The sequence below is a fragment of the Coregonus lavaretus genome, assembly GCF_964263955.1.
Source record: "Coregonus lavaretus genome assembly, contig: HAP1_SCAFFOLD_621, whole genome shotgun sequence".
Taxonomy (NCBI): Eukaryota; Metazoa; Chordata; class Actinopteri; order Salmoniformes; family Salmonidae; genus Coregonus; species Coregonus lavaretus.
The window spans coordinates 29469-57314 of NW_028159804.1; the positions used below are offsets into that span (position 1 = coordinate 29469).

Below are 27846 nucleotides of genomic sequence, written 5' to 3' on the forward strand. Positions count from 1 at the left end.
AATCCATTCAACATTCAACCATTCAACATTCAATACATTCAACATTCAGTCTATTCAACATTCAACCATTCAACATTCAATCCATTCAACATTCAGTCTATTCAACATTAAATCCATTCAACATTCAATCCATTCAACATTCAACCATTCAACATTCAATACATTCAACATTCAGTCTATTCAACATTCAACCATTCAACATTCAATCCATTCAACATTCAGTCTATTCAACATTAAATCCATTCAACATTCAATCCATTCAACATTCAATCCATTCAACATTAAATCCATTCAACATTCAATCCATTCAATATTCAATCCATTCAAAAAGTGCAGCAAAGCCTTTTCTCTGTTCCAATTCTGACAACAGCAGAGCATTGTGTAAGTAACCACGACTGTGTCCCAAATGGCACCCTATTCCCTATCTAGTGCACTACTTCTGACCACAGCCCTATGGCCCCTGGGCGAAGGTAGTGCACTATATAGGGAATAGGGTGCCATTTGAGACGCTACTATGATTTAATTCTGTTAAGGTGCTTATAGATCCTTTCCTGATAATATCAGAGTGAGAAACCTGGCCGATGCCTCTCATATTACATGGTTGTGCTGTACTGGAACAATAAATACACAGGCTTAAAACAGGCAGAGATTTAATGGGAAGAAAAAAAAAAGTATTAATATGTTAAAACTGTAGGAGAATAAAATCTAAAACTCCTCAACTCATCCTTGTCTAATCTCTCTCTACCTCAAGTAATCAGGCTTATTGGTGGGGGGGGGGGGGGGGGGGCAAACTGAGGGGCTCACAGTGAGTACAATTAACCAAAGCCACATTAAAAGAATGACAAAACAATTGAATAGACTTCTTTTGATAAATATATCAAATACATCAGTGGAGGCTGCTGCGTGGAGGACAGCTGGAACGGAGCGAATGGCATATATATATATATATTTATTTATTTGGCACTGCAGTGGAGGCTGCTGAGGGGAGGATGGCTCATAATAATGGCTGGAACGGAGCAAATGGAATGGCATTAAACAAATGGAAACCATGTATTAGATGTATTTGATACCATTCCACCTATTCCGCTCCAGCCATTTCCACGAGCCAGTCCTCCCCAATTAAAGTGCCACCAACCTCCTGTGAAATACATGTATGTCTAGATTAACCCCATAGGGCTCTGTTCAAAAGTAGTGCACTATATAGGGAATATGGTGCCATTTGGGACGCATGCTCAGCATATGTGGGAACTCCTTCAAGGCTGTTGGAAAAGCATTCTAGGTGAAGCTGGTTGAGAGAATGCAAAGAGTGTGCAAAGCTTTCATAGGGCGGCAGGTAGCTTAGTGGGTAAGAGCGTTGTGCCAGTAACCGAAAGGTCGCTGGTTCTAATCCCCGAGCTGACTAGGTGAAAAATCTGTCGATGTGCCCTTGAGCAAGGCACTTAACCCTAATTGCTCCTGTAAGTCGCTCTGGATAAGAGCGTCTGCTAAATGACAATAATAAAAAAAAAAAAAAAAAAAAAGGCAAGGGGTGGCTATTTGAGGAATCTCAAATATACAATATATTTTTATTTGTTTAACACTTTTTTGGTTACTACATCATATGTGTTATTTAATAGTTTTGATGTCTTCACTATTATTCTACAATGTAAAATATAAATAAAGTAAAATAAAAATAAAAACCTTGAATGAGTAGGTGTGTCCAAACTTTTGACTGGTAGTGTATATTCTTTTAAATAAATAAAAATCTGTTGCTGTGTCCTTGAGCAAGGCACTTAACCCTAATTGCTCCAGGGGCGCTGTACAATAACGACATTGGCAGTGACTCCCTGCGGGTGTCTCAGAGGGATTTGGGATATGCAAAAAACACATTTACATTACACAATTGTGTGTAACAGGACAAATATAAGCACCCCCAAAATGATGATGATGATTATTATTAATTACCCGGTTTTGTAGCGCCACCAGGCATGGCAGTGGCGGTACACCGGTACCGGGACCAAGGCTGTACAGTGCCTTCGGAAAGTATTCAGACACCTTGACTTTTTCCACATTGTTACGTTACAGCCCTATTCTAAAATTGATTCAATTGTAGTTTTTTTCTCATCAATCTACACACAATACCCCATAATGACAATCTATTGTGTGTAGATTGATGAGAAAAAAACTACAATTGAATCAAGGTTTTTAGACATTTTTGCAAATGTATTACAAATAAAAAACGGAAATATCACATTTACATAAGTATTCAGACCCTTTACTCAGTACTTTGTTGAAGCACCTTTGGCAGCGATTACAACATTGAGTCTTCATGGGTATGACGCTACAAGCTCGGCGCACCTGTATTTGGGGAGTTTCTCCCATTCTTCTCATCAGATCCTCTCAAGATCTGTCAGCTTGGATGGGGAGTGTTGCTGCACAGCTATTTTCAGGTCTCTCCAGAGATGTTAGATCGGGTTCAAGTCCAGGCTCTGGCTGGGCCACTCAAGGACATTCAGAGACTTGTCCCGAAGCCACTCCTGCGTTGTCTTGGCTGTGTGCTTAGGGTCGTTGTCCTGTTGGAAGGTGAACCTTCGCCCCAGTCTGAGGTCCTGAGCGCTCTGGAGTAGGTTTTCATCAAAGAACTCTCTGTACTTTGCTCCGTTTATCTTTGCCTCGATCCTGACTAGTCTCCCAGTCCCTGCCGCTGAAAAACATCCCCACAGCATGTTCCTGCCACCACCATGCTTCACCGTAGGGATGGTGCCAGGTTTCCTCCAGATGTCACACTTGGCAATTAGGCCAAAGAGTTCCATCTTGGTTTCATCAGACCAGAGAATGTTGTTTCTTAGGTGCCTTTTGGCAAACTCTATGTGGGCTGTCATGTGCCTTTTACAGAGGAGTGGCTTCCGTCTGGCAACTCCACCATAAAGGCCTGATTGGTGGAGTGCTGCAGAGCTGGTTGTCCTTCTGGAAGTTTCTCCCATCTCCACAGAAGAACTCTAGAGCTCTGTCAGCGTGACAATCGGGTTCTTGGTCACCTCCCTGACCAAGGCCCTTCTCCCCCGATTGCTTAGTTTGGCCGGGCGGCCAGATCTAGGAAGAGTCTTGGTGGTTCCAAACTTCTTCCGTTTAAGAATGATGGAGGCCACTGGGTTCTTGGGGACCTTCAATGCTGCATAATTTTTTTGGTACCCTTACCCAGATCTGTGCCTCGACACAATCCTGTCTCGGAGCTCTAAGGACAATTCCTTCGACCTCATGGCTTGGTTTTTGCTCTGACATGCATTGTCAACTATGAGACCTTATATAGACAGGTGGGTGCCTTTCCAAATGATGTCCAATCAATTGAATATACCACAGGTGGTCTCCAATCAAGCTGTAGAAACATCTCAAGGAAGATCAATGGAAACAGGATGCACCTGAGCTCAATTTCGAGTCTCATAACAAAGGGTCGAAATACTTATGTAAATAAAGTATTTCAGTTTTTTATTTTTAATACATTTGCTCAAAGTTATAAAAAACAGTTTTCACTTTGTCGTTATGGGATATTGTGTGTAGATTGCTGAGGATTTGTATTTATTTAATCCATTTTAGAATAAGGCTGTAACGTAACAAAATGTGGAAAAAGTCAAGAGGTCTGAATACTTTCCGAAGGCACTGTATGCCAGTGTGCGCACCTGATCTGCTGAGATGGGGGGAGGGGAAATGTAATAATGTAATATTTAGTAGTTAAAATAAAAAAATACATTCTGGATAAGAGCGTCTGCTAAATGACTCAAATGTAAATTTAAAAATTGGGTGCATCGTCATAAGATACCGCCTTCATTACCTTGTTTAGGAAGCTCATTGGATCCCAGGGCGGGGTCAAATTGACCTTTTCTTTTTCTCACAGACATCTACGGCTAGCTTCGTTACGTTTTTGGTAGTGGCACACTGAATAATTATAGCTGGTTGGCTATGCTTTGATCAGCATGGATATCTGAAAATGGCTGGGCACTGCCAAGAGCAAAAAAACTGATGACCACCATGTCAAGGCCGATGTCTCCTGAGTGGCGCAGTGGTCTAAGCTGTGCCACTAGAGATCCTGGTTCGAATCCAGGCTCTGTCGCAGCCGGCCGCGACCGCGACCGGGAGACTCATGGGCGGCGCACAATTGGCCCAGCGTTGTCCAGGGTAGGGGAGGGAATGGCCGGCAGGGATGTAGCTCAGTTGATAGAGCATGGCGTTTGCAACGCCAGGGTTGTGGGTTTGATTCCCACGGGGGGCCAGTATGAAAAAAAAAATATCCTGCATATCGGTTACCCTGACGACCTCAGTGATGAGGAGCCAGCGCAGGTTTGTCTTCACACCATTTGTTTTACATTGTAGAATAATAGTGAAGACATCAAAACAATGAAATAACACATATGGAATCATGTAGTAACCAAAAAAGTGTTAAACAAATTAAAATTAGGGCTGTCAAAAATAGCGCGTTAACGACGTTAATTAGTTGTTTGCTGTTAATTACGTAAATTTTTTTAACGCATTTCACGCATGCGCAGTGTGACAAATTATTCAGGTCAGGAAAGTGGTTGGGAGCTAGAGGCGAGATGGAGCAAGGTGAGCAAAGTGGGCCTATTGACGGATTCAAATATAAAAAGAATGATGATGGTACAGTTAACAAGTACAAGGTTATTTGCAAGATTTGTAAGAAGGAGTTTCAATTTCACCGGAGCTGTTCAAGCTTGAAGTACCATGTCAACGCCAAACATGCGTTTGCTGGGCCGTCAGATTCAGCAAGTGGTTTGCGCCAGACCACGCTGAATGTTTGCAGGCAATTAACAAAATCAACCTCAGATAATTTGACCAACACAATAGCAAAATGGATTGCAAAGGATTGTAGATCCATTAGCATTGTAGAAGACTCAGGTTTCCTTGATGTTTTGCAAGTGGCGTCTCAAGACTCATTCTATAAGCCACCGTCAAGAGCCACAGTTATGAAGAAAATCCACGAGCTCTATGAAAACGAAAAAGAAAAAAGGAAAGAGGTCTTGGCTCAAGTAAATCATATCGCCCTGACAGGAGACCATTGGACATCAGTGAGTAACAACAATTACCTCGGAGTAACTGCACATTTAATCAGTGACACGTGGGAACTGAAGTCTTTTGCGCTGACTATATTAAAAACTGAGGAGCGTCATTTTGCGGAGGCTTGTAAAGAACAGTTCCTGTCTGTTGCACGTGAGTGGGACATCGAGGGCAAGACTACAACCATTGGGACTGACAGTGCACGCAACATGGTTGCCGCAATTCGACTTACACGCTATGAACACATGAACTGTGTCGCTCACATGGTGCAGAGAAGTGTCACAGTGAGTCTTGCTGACAGCGGCTTTGTAAATGCTTTGGCCAAGGCTCGCAAAGTTGTCGGTCATTTTAAGCACAGCCCAGCAAATGCTGCGGAGCTTCAAGCACAACAAGTCAGCCTGGGAAAGAAGCAAGAGCCATTGATCCAGGATGTTCCAACACGTTGGAATTCGACGCTGGAAATGGTCAAGCGCGTGAGCAGAAATAAAGAGGCTGTCATCGCAGCCCTGGACAATCAGGAGCACAAACTCGTTTTGCCGACCGCAGCAGAGTGGGATAAACTGCAGAGGCTGGAGACACTTCTAGAGCCATGCAGGTAAATCAGTCTGTAACTTATCAAATAACATCGCTTTGATTATTTTCTGGAATGAATTAAACCAAGTCAAATATCAATAACATGTATCTATGTAAAAAATAATGATGATGATGATAATAATAATAATAATAATAATAATAATATGTTGATAACCACTGTTCTAATAATACACTGTCTCTGTGTGCATGTGTGTGTTTGTGTGCGTAGGTATGTAACTGAGCTCCTGGGTGGAGAGGCCTATGTCTCCTGTTCTGTGGTACTACCTTCTCTCTGCCACTTGCGTCTCAAGATGGAAGCCTGTGATGAGGACCCTGCATATGTGGTGAGATTCAAGACCAAGTTCAAGGAGGACCTAGCATCCCGTCAAGAACAGCTCAACAATGCATGGCTCCAGATTGCTACAGTTTTGGATCCTCGTTTCAAAGACTTGAAATGCCTGCCCAAGACAGACAGGGAAGAGGTGTGGACCACACTTGAAGGGATGCTGCAACAAGAATCACCCAGAAGGTCTTCACAGACACATGATGATGGGCCACCCAGGAAGAAAATCAGCCTTCTGCAAATGGGCTCAGATTCAGAATCAGAAGATGAAGAGGTCCAACCTGCCATACAGAGGTACAAGGCAGAGCCCACCATTAAATTGGAGGACTGCCCCTTGAGGTGGTGGGCATCTCATTCAGGAGCCCATGAGAAGCTGGCCTCACTAGCTCACAAATATCTAGCCACTCCTGCAACCACTGTTCCCTGTGAACGACTTTTCTCAGTTGCAGGTCACATTGTGAACAAGAAAAGGTCAGCTTTACTTTCAGAAAATGTGAACAAGTTAGTTTGCCTCAGCAACTGGCTGAAAGATGATGAAGCTCAGTAGATTTGAAAGGTGATGTTCAAACAAAAAGACCAGTTTCAGTGCAACATGTTATAGTAGTTAGCAACTGGATTTTTGAGCAACTGGATTAAAGAATGGAGGAAAAGGTAAAAGATTGTTCTTTGGTTTGATTTAAAAGTTTTATTGAAAATGTTTTTTTCCACAGATGACTCAAATTGTGCAAAAATGTGGTAGGTCACTGTTATGATTTGACTACATTTATTGCTTTCTGTTCAATTGAATACTGTAAATTGTACATCCTGGTTAAGAGGAATGCCAAAGAGGAAGTGATGGAACTTTACAAAGACAAATATTATGGTGTGTAGTATGTTTCAGCTTGATTTAAAACACCATTATTTGGCTGTGTTAATAAACAGACATAATATGAAAATTATGTATCTGTGTCCTGTTATTTATCTTTTGGTATGCATTTCAGAAAAAAAATTGTTAGGATTCAGGTGTAATTGCAAATAGTGATTAATCATGATTAATCCACTGAAAATTCTGATTAATTTGATTAAAATTTTTAATCATTTGACAGCCCTAATTAAAATATATGTTATATTTGAGCAACGTAGGTTACGATGTTACTCCTCACAGTTGCAGACAGGACAGGTCGCAGGGAAGATCGGAAACAACAACAACAAACAGCAGGGATCTAGTAGCTAGCTGCCTATCAAGCTAGCAGGGTTTTCTTGAGGGCTTGAACGCAGTCAGCGATGTGGTTAGCCATTGTGGCTGGGACCACGGATTGTCCCGGGCCTTGTGGCTGTCTAGATCCCTGCTGTTTGTTGTTGTTGTTTCCGATCTTCCCTGCGGCCTGTCCTGTCTGCAACTGTGAGGAGTAACATCGTAACCTACGTTGCTCAAATGTAAAATATATTTTAAAGAAAGAAATAAGCAAACAAGGTTGTGTTTTCCATCAAGGAAAACGCTATGTCTGGCGTAAACCCAACACCTCTCATCACCCCGAGAACACCATCCCCACAGTGAAGCATGGTGCTGGCAGCATCATGCTGTGGGGATGTTTTTCATCGGCACGGACTGGGAAACTGGTCAGATTTGAAGGAATGATGGACGGTGCTAAATACAGGGAAATTCTTGAGGGAAACCTGTTTCAGTCTTCCAGCGATTTGAGACCGGGACGGAGGTTCACCTTCCAGCAGGACAATGACCCTAAGCATACTGCTAAAGCAATACTTGAGTGGTTTAAGGGGGAACATTTAAATGTCTTGGAATGGCCTAGTCAAAGCCCAGACCTCAATCCAATTGAGAATATGTGGTATGACTTAAAGATTGCTGTACACCAGCGGAACCCATCCAACTTGAAGGAGCTGGAGCAGTTTAGCCTTGAAGAATGGGCAGAAATCCCAGTGGCTAGATGTGCCAAGCTTATAGAGACATACCCCAAGAGACTTGCAGCTGTAAATGCTGCAAAAGGTGGCTTATGCCCGCTCAAGTTTTCTGTTTTTTTGTCTTATTTCTTGTTTGTTTCACAATAAAAAATATTTTGCATCTTCAAAGTGGTAGGCATGTTGTGTAAATCAAATGATACAACCACCCCAAAAATCTATTTTAATTCCAGGTTGTAAGGCAACAAAATAGGAAAAATGCCTTGGGGGGTGAATACTTTCACAAGCCACTGTACTTATTGACTCAAGATGTTTCATCTTTTCATTTTTTACTAATTGTCTAAAAACATAATTCTACTTTGACATTATGGGGTTTTCCATTTAAAATTCAGGCTGTAACGCAACAACATTTCAAAAAAGAAATGGGCTGTGAATATTCTGAGGTCAATATAATGGAACAGGGTTTACAGTAACAGGGTTGACCGTAATAGGGTTGACCGTAACTGGGTTGACAATTTCATCTTAAATCAGCCACAAATCTCCTTGTAACAGTGGGAATGGAAGCTTGTTTTGTGCATCAGGGAGGGGCAATTGAATCCAAGCTTCACACATTGTTTTTTATCGTTAAAACATTTCTAACGTATCTATCTATGGGTTGACGTGTTCTGCTCGACCCGCTCAGTTTTCCACCACAAAACACCAGAAAATGGCCAAAAAGAACAGCTCACCTGCTTTTACTATGATTTGGCTATTAGATGTGTGTTTCTTTTGAAAAAATTAATTTGAAAAGAGGAATACTCACTGGGCACAGACATCAGTACAACATCTAGTTTTGATTTATATTTGGTTGAGTTGTCAACTAGCATGAATTCAATGTGAAATCAACAAAAAATGTCACCGTCATTTGAATTAATAGGAGCGTTAAAGAGAAAGAACAAACAACAGATGTATTTTACTAGTCCACTCACTGATACACTGATTAACATAGAAAGTGAGGCCCGCCAAATCAACTAACAGGAGATCAAACCTTGCCATCTGCAATGGATTATACATGGGCTTACTCATGCACACACACACACAAGCACATATACACACACACATACACACACACACACACACACACATATACACATATACACACGTACAAACACACACACACACACACACACACACACACACACACACACACACACACACATTGGCTCTTCAATAATTAATATGCACACCGAAATACTAGCCAAAACAATCACATACTCACAGATGAGAGATAAAAAGAGATTGGCACAGGACTCTAACTAATGTTTGAAAGTGTAAAGACAAACACACCTAAACACCAATGTTTATTCATGAGGTGACACTGGATCATCATCGATACACACACATTCTCACTTACAGACACACACACTGTGAGGTAACAGTATAGAGACAGACACACTGTGAGGTGACAGTATAGAGACAGACACACTGTGAGGTGACATTATAGAGACAGACACACTGTGAGGTGACAGTATAGAGACAGACAAACTTTGAGGTAACAGTATAGAGACAGACACACTGTGAGGAGACAGTATAGAGACAGACACACTGTGAGGTGACAGTATAGAGACAGACACACTGTGAGGTGACAGTATAGAGACAGACACACTGTGAGGTGACAGTATAGAGACAGACACACTGTGAGGTGACAGTATAGAGACAGACACACTGTGAGGTGACAGTATAGAGACAGACAAACTTTGAGGTAACAGTATAGAGACAGACACACTGTGAGGTGACATTATAGAGACAGACACAATGCGTGTTTGTATGTGTGTGTGCTTTTGTTTTTGTTTGTCTGTGTGTGTGTGTTTGTTTGTCTGTGTGTATGTCTTTCTGTGTGTGTGTGTTTGTGTGTGTGTGTGTATGTGTGTTTGTTTGTCTGTGTGTGTGAGTGTGTCTGTGTGTGTGTGTGTGTGTGTGTTTGTGTGTTTCTGTGTGTGTGTCAGTCTGTCTGTGTGTGTTTTTCTATGTTTGTGTGTGTGTTTTTATTTTTATTTATTTTTTTATTTTTTTTATTTCACCTTTATTTAACCAGGTAAACCAGTTGAGAACAAGTTCTCATTTACAACTGCGACCTGGCCAAGATAAAGCAAAGCAGTGCGATAAAAACAACAACACAGAGTTACATATGGGGTAAAACAAAACAAAGTCAAAAATACAACAGAAATAAATATATATACAGTGTGTGCAAATGTAGCAAGTTATGGAGGTAAGACAATAAATAGGCTATAGTGCAAAATAATTACAATTAGTATTAACACTGGAATGATAGATGTGCAAGAGATGATGTGCAAATAGAGATACTGGGGTACAAATGAGCAAAATAAATAACAATATAGGGATGAGGTAGTTGGGCGGGCTAATTTCAGATGGGCTGTGTACAGGTGCAGTGATCGGTAAGGTGCTCTGACAACTGATGCTTAAAGTTAGTGAGGGAGATAAGTGTCTCCAGCTTCAGAGATTTTTGCAATTTGTTCCAGTCATTGGCAGCAGAGAACTGGAAGGAATGGCGGCCAAAGGAGGTGTTGGCTTTGGGGATGACCAGTGAGATATACCTGCTGGAGCGCATACTACGGGTGGGTGTTGCTGTGGTGACCAATGAGCTAAGATAAGGCGGGGATTTGCCTAGCAGTGATTTATAGATGGCCTGGAGCCAGTGGGTTTGGCGACGAATATGTAGTGAGGACCAGCCAACAAGAGCGTACAGGTCACAGTGGTGGGTAGTATATGGGGCTTTGGAGACAAAACGGATGGCACTGTGATAGACTACATCCAATTTGCTGAGTAGAGTGTTGGAGGCTATTTTGTAAATGATATCGCCGAAGTCAAGGATCGGTAGGATAGTCAGTTTTACGAGGGCATGTTTGGCAGCATGAGTGAAGGAGGCTTTGTTGCGAAATAGGAAACCGATTCTAGATTTAACTTTGGATTGGAGATTCTTAATGTGAGTCTGGAAGGAGAGTTTACAGTCTAACCAGACACCTAGATATTTGTAGTTGTCCACATACTCTAGGTCAGACCCGTCGAGAGTAGTGATTCTAGTCGGGTGGGCGGGTGCAAGCAGCGTTCGGTTGAAGAGCATGCATTTAGTTTTACTAGTGTTTAAGAGCAGTTGGAGGCTACTGAAGGAGTGTTGTATGGCATTGAAGCTCGTTTGGAGGTTTGTTAACACAGTGTCCAATGAAGGGCCAGATGTATACAAAATGGTGTCGTCTGCGTAGAGGTGGATCTGAGAGTCACCAGCAGCAAGAGCGACGTCATTGATATACACAGAGAAAAGAGTCGGCCCAAGAATTGAACCCCGTGGCACCCCCATAGAGACTGCCATAGGTCCAGACAACAGGCCCTCCGATTTGACACATTGAACTCTATCTGAGTAGTTGGTGAACCAGGCGAGGCAGTCATTTGAGAAACCAAGGCTATTTAGTCTGCCAATAAGAATGCGGTGGTTGACAGAGTCGAAAGCCTTGGCCAGGTCAATGAAAACGGCTGCACAGTACTGTCTATTATCGATCGCAGTTATAATATCATTTAGGACCTTGAGCGTGGCTGAAGTGCACCCATGACCAGCTCGGAAACCGGATTGCATAGTGGAGAAGGTACGGTGGGATTCGAAATGGTCGGTGATCTGTTTGTTAACTTGGCTTTCAAAAACTTTTGAAAGGCAGGGCAGGATGGATATGGGTCTGTAACAGTTTGGATCTAGAGTGTCAGCCCCTTTGAAGAGGGGGATGACCGCGGCAGCTTTCCAATCTCTGGGGATCTCAGACGTTACGAAAGAGAGGTTGAACAGGCTAGTAATAGGGGTTGCGACAATTTCGGCGGCTAGTTTTAGAAAGAAAGGGTCTAGATTGTCTAGCCCAGATGATTTGTAGGGGTCCAGATTTTGCAGCTCTTTCAGAACATCAGCTGTCTGGATTTGTGTGAAGGAGAAGCGGGGGGGGCATGGGCAAGTTGCAGCGGAGGGTGCAGAGCTGGTGGCCGGTGTAGTGGTAGCCAGGTGGAAAGCATGGCCAGCCGTAGCAAAATGCTTGTTGAAATTCTCGATTATTGAAGATTTATCGGTGGTGATAGTGTTTCCTAGCCTCAGTGCAGTGGGCAGCTGGGAGGAAGTGCTCTTATTTTCCATGGACTTTACAGTGTCCCAAAACTTTTTGGAGTTAGTGCTACAGGATGCAAATTTCTGTTTGAAAAAGTTAGCCTTTGCTTTCCTAACTGCTTGTGTATATTGGTTCCTAACTTCCCTGAAAAGTTGCATATCGCGGGGGCTATTTGATGCTAATGCAGTACGCCACAGGATGTTTTTGTGCTGGTCAAGGGCAGTCAAGTCTGAGGAGAACCAGGGGCTATATCTGTTCTTAGTTCTGTATTTTTTGAATGGGGCATGTTTATTTAAGATTGAGAGGAAATTACTTTTAAAGAACAACCAGGCATCCTCTACTGACGGAATGAGATCTATATCCATCCAGGATACCTGGGCCAGGTCAATTCTGTGTGTGTGTGTTTTTGTGTGTCTCTGTCTCTGTCTATGTCTCTGTCTCTGTCTCTGTCTCTGTCTCTGTCTCTGTCTCTGTGTCAGTCTCTGTGTCAGTCTCTGTCTCTGTCTCTGTCTCTGTCTCTGTCTCTGTTTCTGTCTCTGTGTCAGACTCTGTCTCTGTGTCTGTCTCTGTCTCTGTGTCTGTGTCTGTGTCTGTGTCTGTGTCTGTCTCTGTCTCTGTCTCTGTCTCTGTGTCTGTCTCTATGTATGTCTCTGTGTCTGTCATTGTGTCTGTCTCTGTGTCTGTGTCTGTGTTACTAATACCCCTGGTGTAGCAGAGTGACATATACATCAGACACTAAACAATAACTAATCAGTAATGCCCTTGGCTTGCAAACTATGCTGAGAGTGCCACCCACCCACAACACACACCCCTGACACACACACACACACACACAAGATATCCTGTGGTGTCCCACAGTGTTCGATAATTGGACCATCTATATTAACACAAGACACTGTGATAACCTTCACCCTCCCCACTGCCACACCTCACACAGTCCATTCTCTATCAGATATAGAGGTACCATACTCTGGAATTCTTATCTTCACATTTCCAAAACCTCATCATCCCTCAGTAACTTCAAGCGAAGACTGGTGGTCAGCCTGATGAACCAAACTACTCAGTAATCTCCTCCATATAGCCTAACTCTCACACACTCACATCCACACATGCACACACACATTTAAACAAAACATACTGTAGCCAACCTTTCCCCTTGCCTCCTACTTTCCATAACCCAGTTTAGAAGCCAGATGCTCCCAATATAGTAATTTATCAGCTTCCTTTCCTTGTCTCCTCTCCTTGTCTCCTCCCCTGGCTGTGCAGCCACACAAACATTGTCTTTATCTCAATATCCTTAAATAGTTTCCTCTCCTTGTCTATTTTTCCTCCCAAAGCAACAAACTGGGCTGGCTGTTTGCAAAGGGAGGTCTATCTAGCTAGCTAGAATCCAGGGAGGACAGTGAAACAGAGAAATTACAACCATCTATGTCGCTCACTCCAAAGATATTTATCTTTAGAGTAGGGTGCTATGTGCTTGTATAACACATACATCATGGCCCAGAGGGCTGGTCTGTCTGTGGGTAGGGTAGGGTAGGGTAGGGTAGGGTAGGGTAGGGTAGGGTAGGGTAGGGTAGGGTAGGGTAGGGTAGGGTAGGGTAGGGTAGGGTAGGGTAGGGTAGGGTAGGGTAGGTCTGTGTGTGTGGGTAACTCTGTGGCGGGTAGGTTAGGTTGCAGCCACCACCATGCTTGAAAATAATATGAAGAGTGGTACAAAGTGTTGTGTTGTGTTGGATTTGCCCCAAACATAACGCTTTTATATTCAGGACATAAAGTTAATTTCTTTGCCACATTTTTTAAAAATTTACTTTAGTGCCTTATTGCAAACAGGATGCATGTTTTGGAATATTTTTTATTCTGTACAGGCTACCTTCGTTTCACTCTGTCATTTAGGTTAGTATTGTGGAGTAACTACAATGTTGTTGGTCCATCCTCCAGTTTTCTCCTATCACAGCCATTAAACTCTGTAAGGGATGGATACAAATTTACAGAATGGTTACCTGGAGGAAAATGGGGGAGGGTCACGCTTTTTCAATTTCAGTCAAGGGGAGGGTTTAGTATTTTTAAAATCTAGTCAGGTGGAGGGTCATGTAATTTGAAATGTCAATATTTCTCAGTGTTTTAGAATGAGTTGCTTTATAGCGATGTGTGTCCGATGCCTCCCCTCATCTCTGTTGCTCTGCTGGGCGCACAATGTCAAGTGCGCCTATAGGCTATTTAGTGTGGTCTCAATCAAATGATCCATAGCCTACATTTACATTTTACGTCATTTAGCAGACGCTCTTATCCAGAGCGACTTACAGTTATTTTTATTTTTTTAAATTATTTTTTTTATACTGGCCCCCCGTGGGAATCGAACCCACAACCCTGGCGTTGCAAACGCCATGCTCTATCAACTGAGTTACATCCCTGCCGGCCATTCCCTCTCCTACCCTGGACAACGCTGGGCCAATTGTGCGCCGCCCATGAGTCTCCCGGTCGCGGCCGGCTGCGACAGAGCCTGGATTCGAACCAGGATCTCTAGTGGCACAGTTAGCACTGCGATGCAGTGCCTTAGACCACTGCGCCACTCAGGAAACATAGCCTACAGAGAAGCACAGAGTAAATTTATATTTCTAAGAGCTGCTGGGATGGTGTAAATAAAACTAGGCTGCATTACACACTGCAATGAATGTTCCAACCCTGAGCCTCGGCCTGCTCTGCTCTTGCTGATCCAAACCTTTTTTTGTTTGCTGCCTAACCAATGGCTCTGCTGTGTAGGCCTACAGTGGAAGTTCAGGGGGAGAGTCAAAGGCTTCTTCAGAATTTATTTATTTATTATGCCTAGTCCAAAAAATGCAGTATCTTGCGCGCGGAATAGCCGATAGCCTATGTTCTGTTCAGTTTGAGAAGGAAAGCCCCAAGATGAGGAGGACCAGAGGTCAAATTTGATAGCTTGCTAGTACTATAATAGATTTTATTAAAAACAATAGGTTTCTTCATTTTCTTGAAGGGAGGGCTATCCATTTTCATTTTAGAGAAGTCCGATCAATTCCATTTAACCCTTATTATAAATCATGTTTACTCCCTTACTGTGTTAAAGTCACCTTTGGCCTCATGGTGAAATCCCTGAGTGGTTTCCTTCCTCTCCGGCAACTGAGTTTGGAAGGACGCCTGTATCTTTGTAGTGACTGGGTCTATTGATACACCATCCAAAGTGTAATTAATAACTTCACCATGCTCAAAGTGATATTCAATGTCTGGCTTTTTGTCTTTCTACCCATCTACCAAATAGGTGCCCTTCTTTGCGAGTCATTGGAAAACCTCCCTTGTCTGTTTGAAATTCACTGCTCAACTGAGGGACCTTCCAAATAATTGTATGTGTGGGGTACAGAGATGAGGTAGTCATTCAAAAATCATGTTAGACACTATTGTTGCACACAGAGTGAGTCCATGCACTTATTATGTGACTTGTTAAGCACATTTTTACTCCTGAACTTATTTAGGCTTGCCATAACAAAGGGGTTGAATACTTAGACTCAAGACATTTCAGCATTTCATTTTTTTCTTTATGTGATTTCTTTTCTCAAAAAACATAATTCCACTTTGACATTATGGTGTATTGTGTTTAGGCCAGTAACACAACATCTAAATTTCATCCATTTTAAATTCAGGCTGTAACACAACAAAATGTAGGAAAGGTCAATGGGTGTGCATGCTTTCTGAAGCCACTGTAGGTCTGTGTATGTGGGTTACTCTGTGGTGGGTAAACCTTAAAAAATGTCCTGTTGTTTTTACAGTAACTTACTTGCAGCCAGTCACCTGTAAGTTACTAGGAACTCAGTCGTGGTCACTGTTGAGAGTTTGAATAGTAGAATAGTAGAATAGTAGAATACACAAGGTGCAATTTCGAAATTTGGTTGTGCATCAGCAGTTTTTCTCTTGTTATGTCAGTCACTGACAGTCACTCAATAAGCCCATGTCAGCTAACATTTTTTAGATGGCTAAATTAGTTTAGTGGACAGCTATCTAAACTTGTAGTAATCATGGTTGAATTACTGACCGGGTCCCCCCATTGAATTTGTTAGTCTCTCTCACCCAGATATATTAAAAACTGCAAACATTTCTTTCCACCCTACGGCTGTCACGCCCTGGCTCTGGGGACTCTTATATGTTGAGCCAGGGTGTGTAGGGTCTATGTTTTGTGTTCTATGTTTCAGTTTCTAGTTTGTGTGTTTTCTAGGTTGGCCGGGGTGGTTCTCAATCAGAGGCAACGAGAATCAGCTGTTGCTTGTTGTCTCTGATTGTGAACCATACTTAGGCAGCCTGTTGTGCACTTGTGTTTTGTGGGATCTTGTTCCGTGTAGGTTTGTGTATGTTACCGAGGACTTCACGTATCGTTTTGTTGTTTTTGTTCGTGTGGTGAATTATAATAAAAGTATGTACTCATATCACGCTGCGCCTTGGTCCGCTCCTTTTGACGATCGTGACAGAAGATCCCACCAATACAGGACCAAGCAGCGTGTCCAGGAGCAAACGCCGGAGGTAACGTTAGTGGATGTTCTCCTCGGTTGGGGGCAGATCACGGAGGAGGAGGCCGTCCGTTACCGGAGGGCGATGAAGGGGGAGACCCAGGCAGGAGAAGAGAAGTGGCGCCAACCGGGCCGTCGTCGGACAGGCGAGAGGCACCCCCAATAAAACATTTGGGGGGGGCACACGCCATGGACGACGGGGCTGCTGGAGGCAGATAAAGGGCGAGTTTGTGGACGAGGAGAGAAGGCCACCAGGTTACGGGGGCCATTGGTCAGTAGAGGGAAGGAGAGTGTAGAGGCACGGCGAGAGGTACTGAGGTGTGTCGTCAGCCCGGTCCGGCCCGTTCCTGCTCCCCGCACCAAGCCTATGGTGCGCGTCAACCAGCCCGGCCCGGCCTGTTCCTGCCCCTCGCACCAAGCCTGTGGTGCGCGTCGCCAGCCCGGCCCGGCCTGTTCCTGCCCCTCGCACCAAGCCTGTGGTGCGCGTCGCCAGCCCGGCCCGGCCTGTTCCTGCCCCTCGCACCAAGCCTGTGGTGCACGTCGCCAGCCCGGTCCGGCCTGTTCCTGTCCCTCGCACCAAGCCTGTGGTGCGCGTCGCCAGCCCGGTCCGGCCTGTTCCTGTCCCTCGCACCAAGCCAGTGGTGTGCGTCGCCAGCCCGGTCCGGCCTGTTCCTGCTCCCCGCACCAAGCCAGTGGTGCGCGTCGCCAGCCCGATCCGGCCTGTTCCTGCTCCCCGCACCAAGCCTGTGGTGCGCGTCGTCAGCCCGGTCCGGCCCGTTCCTGCTCCCCGCACCAAGCCAGTGGTGCGCGTCGTCAGCCCGGTCCGGCCCATTCCTGCTCCCCGCACCAACCCTGTGGTGCGCGTCGTCAGTCCGGCACAGCCCGTGCCTGTTTCACCGGTGCCTGGTCAGGTACCGGTCAGCTGCTCCACACCGGAGCCTAAGCAATCCGCTCCACCGATGTCCAGTCCAGCTCCAGCCAGCGGGGCCAGGCCAGACCAGGGGCGCTATGGGGGGGTAGTTAGAGGGTGGTGGTCACGCCCGGAGCCGGATCCGCCTCCGAGGCGGAATGCCCACCCGGCCCCTCCCCTGTTGGGTTTAGTTGGCGCGGTCGCAGTCCGCGCCTTTGGGGGGGGGTACTGTCACGCCCTGGCTCTGGGGACTCTTATATGTTGAGCCAGGGTGTGTAGGGTCTATGTTTTGTGTTCTATGTTCAGTTTCTAGTTCATGTGTTTTCTATGTTGGCCGGGGTGGTTCCCAATCAGAGGCAACGTGAATCAGCTGTTGCTTGCTGTCTCTGATTGGGAACCATACTTAGGCAGCCTTTTGTGCACTTGTCATTTGTGGGATCTTTTTCCGGAGAGGTTTGTGTTTTGTTAACCTTAGGACTTCACGTATCGTTTTGTTGTTTTGTTGTATTGTTTAAAGTACTCATTAAAAGATGTACGCATATCACGCTGCGCCTTGGTCCACTCATTACGACGATCGTGACAGAAGATCCCACCAAAACATAGACCCTACACACCCTGGCTCAACATATAAGAGTCCCCAGAGCCAGGGCGTGACAACGGCAAAATGTGTAGAATTGCATGAAGTTTGTTATAAAATAGCAAACTCTTCTCTCCGCCGCATGGCCAAATGTGTAGAATTGCAGGAAATTCTCTCAACTGAGCTACACAGGACTAATGATGATGATGCTGTTGATGATGATGATTGTGATGAGGTGGTGTGGAAGGAGTCAGGCGCAGGAGGGTAAATCACAGAAACACAGGCTTTAATCCGCAAAAAACACAGTTTTACGCAGAAATGCGTCAAACACACTCCAGGGCACAAAACAAGCACACTGGAAAATATAAGGTACACAGGAAATCTCCCGTCGATACAAAATACACGAGCTCCACCGAGCTTCACTAACCTCCACAAATAACAGTCACCCACACAGACAAGGAAGCAGAGGGAACATTTATACAATGACTAATGAGGGAATAAGGACCAGGTGTGTTTGATTGAAGACAAGACAAATGGAGAGATGATAAATGGATCGGCAGTAGCTAGTAAGCCGGTGACGCCGAACGCCGAAACCTGCCCGAACAAAGAGGGGAGGCAGCCTCGGCGGAAGTCGTGACAATGATGAAGATGACGGTGTTGATGAAGATGATGAAGATGACGGTGTTGATGAAGATGATGGTGTTGATGAAGCACTCATCATACACTTAGTATGCCAAACATTAAGAACACCTGCTGGTCCATCTTGACACCGAAGCTTGCAACAGTTGTGTCAAGTTGGCTGGATGTCCTTTGGGTGGTGGAACATTCTTGATACATACGGGAAACTATTGAGTGTGAAAAACGCAGCAGCGTTGCAGTTGTTGACACAAACCGGTGCGCCTGGCACCTACTACCATACCCCGTTCAAAGGCACTTCAATATTCTGTCTTGCCCATTCACCTTCTTAATGGCACACATACACAATCCATGTCTCAATTGTCTCAAGGCTTAAAAATCATTCTTGAACCTGTCTCCTCCCCTTCATCTACACTGATTGAAGTAGATTTAACAAGTGACATCAATAAGGGATCATAGCTTTTGCTTGGCTTCACCTGGTCAGTCTATGTCAGGGGTGTCAACCGTCCGGCCCGCAGGCCGGATCAGGCCCGCAAACGGGTCTAATCCGGCCCGCGAGATGATTTTGTAAAGTATAAAAATGAGCTGCAATTTTTCAATAAAAGAAACTGCTGTTCCAATTGTGTCCACTGGATGGCGCAATAGCAATTGTGTTAAGCAAGCAAACTGTTTATACCGGGGCAGAGCAAATAGGTCAAGCAAGTGCAGCCAGTCCGGATGAGCTACTTTGTTTTGCCCGCGATATTTATTACGGCTTCTACTTTTAACATTATGTGCTTTGGCACCCTCATTGCCCCCAATATGTCTCTGTCAAAAAAGAGAAAAGTGGACGCAGAGTGCAGAGTGTTCCAAGAAAAATTGTCATCCTTCTATTTATTCACGGAATTGAATGGGAAAGCTGTATGTTTGGTGGGTTCACAGCATGTTGCAGTGCTGAAAGAATATAACCTTCGTCGCCATGTGAGTCTTCATGCCGACAAATATGACAACTTTCAAGGACAGCGGAGAAGAGAGAAGGTGAATGAACTGTTGGTGGGTCTGAAGAAACAGCAGTCTGTGTTTACTCACAGCCGAGACATCAGTGACGCTGCAGTGAAAGCTAGCTACCTCATTGCTAATGAAATCGCAGTGGCTTCAAAACCATTTAGTGAGGGTGAATTTGTAAAAACATGCATGATGAAGGCAGCAGAGATTGTGTGCCCTGAAAAGCACCAGGCTTTTGCAAATATCAGCCTGACAAGAAACACAGTTGCAGACAGGATTTCCGATCTTTCAGTGGATTTGGACAGCCAGTTGAAGCAAAAAGTAAAGTCATTTATTGCGTTTTCGGTTGCAATTGATGAAAGCACGGACATTACAGATGTTGCACAACTGGCCATTTTCATCCGCGGAGTTGATGACACATTGACCGTCACCGAGGAGTTCGTGGAGTTGGTGCCGATGACAGATACAACGACAGCAGCTGATATTTTCACTGCACTCGTCGGCGCGCTGGACAGGGTCGGAGTGGACTGGTCCCTCGCTGTCAGCCTGGCTACAGATGGTGCGCCCTCAATTATCGGGAAAAAAGCAGGCGTTGTGACAAAGTTCAGAGAGAAAGTGCAATCTGCAAATGGAGGACGTGATTTTTGGACTTTTCACTGTATTTTGCACCAGGAGGCTTTGTGTTGCAAGTCATAAAGATGGATAACGTCATGAAGGTGGTCACCCAAACTGTTAATTTCATCCGATCCAGAAGCCTGAATCACCGTCAGTTTGACAGCCTTCTCAGAGAGAAAGACCACATCTATGGCCTGCCATACCACACTGAGGTAAGATGGTTAAGCCGAGGTGCTGTGCTGAGGCGTTTCTTTGATTTACGAGAAGAAATTGAACAGTTCATGGAAGAAAAGGGCAAACCAGTGTTAGAATTTAATTCCGCAGAATGGATGCAGGACCTTGCATTTATGGTGGATGTTACAGAGCACCTGAATAACTTGAACAAACAGCTGCAAGGGCGCAACAAAGTTGCCACGCAGTATTATGACAGTATTATGACAGCATTATGACAGCATACTCCTGAGTGGCGCAGTGGTCTAAGGCACTGCATCGCAGTGCTAACTGTGCCACTAGAGATCCTGGTTCGAATCCAGGCTCTGTCGCATCCGGCCGCGACCGGGAGACTCATGGGCGGCGCACAATTGGTCCAGGGTAGGGGAGGGAATGGCCGGCAGGGATGTAGCTCAGTTGGTAGAGCATGGCGTTTGCAACGCCAGGGTTGTGGGTTTGATTCCCACGGGGGGCCAGTATAAAAAAATATATATATGTATTCACTAACTGTAAGTCGCTCTGGATAAGAGCGTCTGCTAAATGACTAAAATGTAAATGTAAAATACGTTCTTTCAAGTTGAAGCTGTCATTGTGGGAGACGCAACTCGCCGGTGGTGATGCAGCTCACTTCCCCTGTCTGAAAAATGTGTGCGCGACCCAACATGTGGCAGAGATAAAATAACGGGACTGTTAAGGGAGTTTGAGCAACGCTTTCAGATTTTTGGTGAACTGGAGAAAGACTTCAAAGTTTTTTGTTCGCCATTCACCGTGAATCCCTCTGATCTGCCCGTCAGCATCCAACTTGAAATAATAGACTTGCAGTGTGACTCGGATTTGAAGGGCAAATTTGCCGCAGCTGGCTTGGACACATTTTATCAGAATCTCTTGCCAGGTTACCCCAACTTGACAGCCCTCGCTGCAAAACGGTTGTGCATGTTTGGAACCACATATCTTTGTGAGCAAGTTCTCTGTAATGAGCATAAATAAAACAAAGCTGCGCCCAAGGCTCACGCACAAGCACTTGAATCACATCCTGAAGTTGGCTGCCACTCAGGATGTGACGCCTGATATTGATGCGCTGGTGAAAGCTAAAAGATGCCAGGTATCAGGAGTCAAATAAACTATGCAACCCCACTTAAAGTGCTGCATGAGACACCCTGATATAGTTCTGTGATCTGTGATATACTTCTGTGAATCACTGAGGCATTGTGTGTTTGTGTGTTGTTTGTCCTCAGAATTTAACTTGAGGTGTTTTATGATTAATAGTGATGTTGTGCTTTTGGACACACTGTCCTCAGGCTCCAGCTTTATGTTTATATGTTTTTATGTTGATGTGCTATTGTTTTTAATTGATTTTATTGTATTTGTATATTTAACCTATTCTTGACTCTGTGGTTCTTGCACTTGTTTGGGGAACAGGATTTCATTATTTGTATCTACATTTCTGCCTGAGAAATGACACCCTGATATAGTTCTGTGATCTGTGAAACAGTTATGTGAATCACTGAGGCATTGTGTGATTGTGTGTTCTTTTTCTTTAGAATTTTCAAATAAACTTGAGGTGTTTTATGATTAATAGTGATGTTGTGCTTGTACTATTTTGGACACACTGTCCTCAGGCTCCAGCTTTATGTTTTATGTTGATAGTATTAAAACAAAGAAAACAATCTGAAGTTGTTGTTTTTAAGTTATATATACCATGATTTTACCGGTCCGGCCCACTTGGGAATAGATTTTCCTCCATGTGGCCCCTGAGCTAAAATGAGTTTGACACCCCTGGTCTATGTCATGGATAGAGCAGGTGTTCTTAATGTTTTGTACACTCAGTTTATGTCTCTTGCTGGACCATGAGACAGCCTGTAGGCTAAGAGGAGGATGAGTTTTGATGATGTCATGTTTCATGTTTTGTGTGGACCCCAGGAAGAGTAGCTGCTGCTTTTGCAACAGCTAATGGGGATCCTAATAAAATACCAAATACCAAAATACCAGGCTGGATGATGCTGATGCTGATGAAGCCCTCAGACAGCTGAATTCAGCCTGGCCGGTCCACAGGGTTTACAATTAGACACAGGCTGTCGAGCAGTAAGCCGTAAGTCAGCCATAATAACCCCTCTAACTTTTATCTAATAAAAACACTGAGGGTGCGTCCCAAATGGCACCCTTTCCCTTGCTAGTTATGCTCCATAAAGGAAATAGAGTGGAATGTCTGAAGCAGCCTGAATTCAAGAGTTTAATTGAGTTTAATGTAAACTTGCTTGGTGCTGTGAACCTGTTTAAGACGGTGAGCAAAGGAGAGCTTAGTGGATGATGCGAACTTTCCCAAATGGCACACGATTCCCTATGTAGTGCGCTACTTTTGACCAGTACCCATAGGGCACTATATACAGGAGAGAAAATGTTGCCTTTTGGGATACACACAGCCTTAGTGGAAGGCAGTGAACTATCTTGGAGCTGTGAACTGTGACCTGTGAGCAAAGTCAACTTTGTTTAAGCAAATTAGAATTAATTTGGTGCAGTGAACTGTGGGATATGTTGACCAGAGGTGAACCTAGCCAGATAGGGTAGAATATAACCTGTTGATCTTGTCTGGTGCTGCCAACACACACACACAAACACACACACACACACACACACACACACACACACACACGCACGCACACATGTTTACAGACACACACATGCACACACACACACACACTCTTTCTGCCACAGGTGTGGTTACAGACGGGTATTCCTAGAGGAATCTACTCTAGTTTGATTGAGTTGGCAGAGAGACTTTCTTAGTTCACTGAGTCCCAAATGGCACCCTATTCAATACATAGTGCACTACCTTAGACCACAGCCCTATGAGGCCCCTATCAAAAGTAGTGCACTATATAGGGAATAGTGTGCCATTTCACACTGAGGAAGACAATCAACAACACCTGACAGATCACGCTGAGTATGACAGTCAACAACAGCTGACAGATCACGCTGAGTATGACAGTCAACAACACCTGCCAGATCACGCTGAGTTGAAACGTGCACACCCCTAGTTAATAGATCTCCTCTCAATGAAGTAAAATACCAAAACCAACTAAAAAGACAGGAACTGAAATAAGGGATGGAGAGGGGGAGGAGAGGGGGAGGGGGATAGAGAGATGGAAAGGGGGAGGTGGATAGAGATGGAGATGGGGAGGTGGATAGAGAGATGGAGATGGGGAGGTGGATAGAGAGATGGAGATGGGGAGGTGGATAGAGAGATGGAGATGGGGAGGTGGATAGAGAGATGGAGATGGGGAGGTGGATAGAGAGATAGAGAGAGAGTAAGATTGATGTAGTGCGAAGACGGGGTTAAGAGTGTTAAATGAGAAAGAGGAGAGAGGGGTGGAGAGAGGGGTAGAGAGAGAGGTGGAGAGAGAGGTAGAGAGAGAGGTGGAGAGAGAGGTAGAGAGAAAGGAAGTGAGAGAGGTGGAGAGAGAGGTAGAGAGAGAGGTGGAGAGAGAGGTGGAGAGAGAGGTGGAGAAAGATGTAGAGAGAGAGGTGGAGAGAGCGGTAGAGAGAGGGGTGGAGAGAGGGGTGGAGAGAGAGTTGGAGAGAGAGGTGGAGAGAGAGGTAGAGAGAGAGGTAGAAAGAGAGGTGGATAGAGGGGTGGAGAGAGAGTTGGAGAAAAATTTAGAGAGAGGGGTGGAGAGCGAGGTGGAGTAAGATGTAGAGAGAGAGGTAGAGAGGTAGAGAGATAGGTGGAGAGAGAGGTGGAGAGAGATGTAGAGAGAGAGGTGGAGAGAGGTATTGAGGTGGAGAGAGATGTTGAGAGAGAGGTGGAGAGAGAGGTAGAGAGATAGGTGGAGAAAGATGTAGAGAGAGAAGTGGAGAGAGAGGTAGAGAGAGAGGTGGAGAGAGGGGTGGAGAGAGAGTTGGAGAAAGATGTAGAGAGGGGATGGAGAGCGAGGTGGAGAAAGATGTAGAGAGAGGTAGAGAGGTAGAGAGAGAGGTGGAGAGAGAGGTGGAGAGAGATGTAGAGAGAGGGGTGGAGAGAGGGAAGGAGAGAGAGTTGGAGAAAGATGTAGAGAGAGGGGTGGAGAGCGAGGTGGAGTGCGAGGTGGAGAAAGATGTAGAGAGAGAGAGGTAGAGAGGTAGAGAGAGAGGTGGAGAGAGAGGTGGAGAGAGAGGTAGAGTGCGAGGTGGAGAAAGATGTAGAGAGAGAGGTGGAGAGAGATGTAGAGAGAGAGGTGGAGAGAGGTGTAGAGATAAAGGTAGAGAGAGAGGTGGAGAGAGAGAGAGAGAGTGAGGTGGAGAGAGGGGTGGAGAGAGAGTTGGAGAAAGATGTAGAGAGAGAGGTGGAGAGAGAGGTGGAGAGAGATGTAGAGAGAGAGGTGGAGAGAGAGGTGGAGAGAGAGGTGGAGAGAGAGGTGGAGAGAGATGTAGAGAGAGAGGTGGAGAGAGAGGTGGAGAGAGAGGTGGAGAGAGAGGTGGAGAGAGATGTAGAGAGAGAGGTGGAGAGAGAGGTGGAGAAAGATGTAGAGAGAGAGGTGGAGAGAGAGGTAGAGAGCACAGGAGGTTGATGGCACCTTAATTGGGGAGGACTGGCTCGTGGTAATGGCTGGAGTGGAATAAGTGAAATGGTATCAAATACATCAAACACATGGTTTCCTTGTGTTTGATGCCATTCCATTTGCTCCGTTCCAGACATTATTATGTGCCGTCCTCCCCTCAGCAGCCTCCTGTGGTGGAGAGAGAGGTGGAGAGAGAGGTGGAGAGAGCTGGAGAGAGAGAGGTGGAGAGAGGTAGAAAGAGAGGTAGAAAGAGAGAGAGGTGGAGAGAGAGGTGGAGAGAGCGGTAGAGAGAGAGGTAGAGAGAGAGGTGGAGATAGAGGTAGAGAGAGTGGTAGAGAGAGAGGGAGAGAGAGAGGTAGAGAGAGGTATTTGGTGAGGAGAAAGGTGGAGAGAGAGGTAGAGAGAGAGAGAGAGAGAGGTGGAGAGAGAGGTACAGAGAGAGAGAGGTGGGGAGAGAGGTGGAGAGAGAGCAGTGGAGGCTGCTGGGAAGAGCTATTGGAGGACAGGCTCATTGTAATGGCTGGAATGGAATTAATGGAATGGACTCAATTATGTAGTTTCCATATGTTTGATCTGTTTATTCCATTCCAGAGGTGTAGAGAGGTGACAAGAGAGAGGTAGAGAGCACAGGAGGTTGGTGGCACCTTAATTGGGGAGGACTGGCTCGTGGTAATGGCTGGAGTGGAATAGGTGGAATGGTATCAAATACATCTAACACATGGTTTCCTTGTGTTTGATGCCATTCCATTTGCTCCGTTCCAGACATTATTATGTGCCGTCCTCCCCTCAGCAGCCTCCTGTGGTAGAGAGAGAGGTGGAGAGAGAGGTGGCGAGGTGGAGAGAGAGGTGGCGAAGATGAGAGAGAGGTTGAGAGAGAGAGGTGGAGAGAGAGGTGGAGAGAGAGAGGTGGAGAGAGAGGTAGAGAGGGAGGTAGAGAGAGAGGTGGAAAGAGAGGTGGAGAGAGAGAGGTGGAGAGAGAGGTAGAGAGAGAAGTACATGGTGGAGAGAGAGGTAGAGAGAGATAGAGAGAGAGAGAGGTGGAGAGAGAAATGGAGAGAGAGCAGTGGAGGCTGCTGGGAAGAGCTGATGGAGGACAGGCTCATTGTAGTAGCTGGAATGGAATAAATGGAACGGAGTCAAATATGTGGTTTCCATATATTTGATCTGTTTATTCCATTCCAGCAATTACAATGAGCCCATCCTCCTATAGCTCCTCCCAGCATCCTCCACTGAGAGAACAGTAGAGCGAGAGAGAGAGAGAGAGAGAGAGAGAGAGAGAGAGAGAGAGAGAGAGAGAGAGAGAGAGAGAGAGAGAGAGAGAGCGAGAGAGAGAGGTGGAGAGAGGTAGAGAGCGAGGTGAAGGGAGAAAGAGAGAGAGGTGAAGAGCGAGGTGAAGAGCGAGGTGAAGGGAGAAAGAGAGAGAGGTGAAGAGCGAGGTGAAGAGCGAGGTGAAGAGCGAGGGAGGTACTACAGTAGATGCTGAGTTTGGGCACACACACAGCTCAAGAGAGCAGAGTGTGGTATGTGAGAAAGTATAATAAATACATGAGTTTTGAAAGTGGCAGTGGATATTGGACCGTGTTTGAAGGACTCAAAAAAGGGCAAGAGAAAGAGATGGGGAGAGAAGTAATGAAAATGTCCTGAGGTATGAAATCAAATAATATTGTTTTATGTTTGGGGACTAGAAAATATTTGGAGGACTTGACAATAGCTGGTTGTAAGTGGAAGAAGAGGACAAATGGCACCCTATTCCCTATATAGTGCACTACTTTTGACCTGAGCCCTATAGTGAATAGGGAAGCAGACAAAGGAAAAGGTGATTACATGTATCCTCTACACAGGATAATGTCACACACACACACAGTACACACACACACACACACACACACATATGTTATGTTCTTCCATCCTTGTGGGGACCTACAATTAATTTCCATTCAAAATCATTTTTTCCCTAACCCTTACCATAACCCTAATCTTAACCTGTAACCCTAACCCAAACCCTAAACCTAACCACTAACCCCTTACCATTACCCTAATTAATTAATGTAATTAAGCGAGGGTAACATAATGACGCTGAGAATCAGATTTTTATTTTGTTGCAAAATTAAACAAACCATACAACTCTATGCACAAGGATTACTTTTAACAATTTCCACAGAAAAGTTTAGAAAAACACATGTACTCAATGAATAGTGCAGATGTAGTTTGGTAACAGAATGACTGTAAAATCTCCCTCAGTTTTTAATGTGACCACATTTTCCAAAAACTCTGTTAAATATCTACTCCGAATTAAGATTCAAAGATGTCTGCAGAAAGAATGGGGTGTCAGCTATGACATTTGAATTTGTATTTATTACGGATCCCCATTAGTTCCTGCCAAGGCAGCAGTTACTCTTCCTGGGGTTTATTACGGATCCCCATTAGTTCCTGCCAAGGCAGCGGCTACTCTTCCTGGGGTTTATTACGGATCCCCATTAGTTCCTGCCAAGGCAGCGGCTACTCTTCCTGGGGTTTATTACGGATCCCCATTAGTTCCTGCCAAGGCAGCGGCTACTCTTCCTGGGGTTTATTACGGATCCCCATTAGTTCCTGCCAAGGCAGCAGTTACTCTTCCTGGGGTTTATTATGGATCCCCATTAGTTCCTGCCAAGGCAGCAGTTACTCTTCCTGGGGTTTATTACGGATCCCCATTAGTTCCTGCCAAGGCAGCGGCTACTCTTCCTGGGGTTTATTACGGATCCCCATTAGTTCCTGCCAAGGCAGCAGTTACTCTTCCTGGGGTTTATTACGGATCCCCATTAGTTCCTGCCAAGGCAGCGGCTACTCTTCCTGGGGTTTATTACGGATCCCCATTAGTTCCTGCCAAGG

The 27846-nt window shown here is 45.0% G+C and overlaps 1 protein-coding gene across 1 annotated transcript; it reads left to right on the forward strand.

The window, feature by feature from the left end:
- Window positions 1-5076: 5076 nt before the first annotated feature.
- On the forward strand, window positions 5077-6509 carry LOC311122429 (E3 SUMO-protein ligase ZBED1-like; the record flags this gene model as incomplete). The annotated part of the gene is made up of 2 exons (XM_084196786.1): window positions 5077-5641; window positions 5849-6509. Exons 1-2 carry the CDS (start codon window positions 5256-5258, stop codon window positions 6507-6509), a joined length of 1047 nt encoding a protein of 348 aa, XP_084052912.1. The 5' UTR covers window positions 5077-5255.
- Window positions 6510-27846: the final 21337 nt, after the last annotated feature.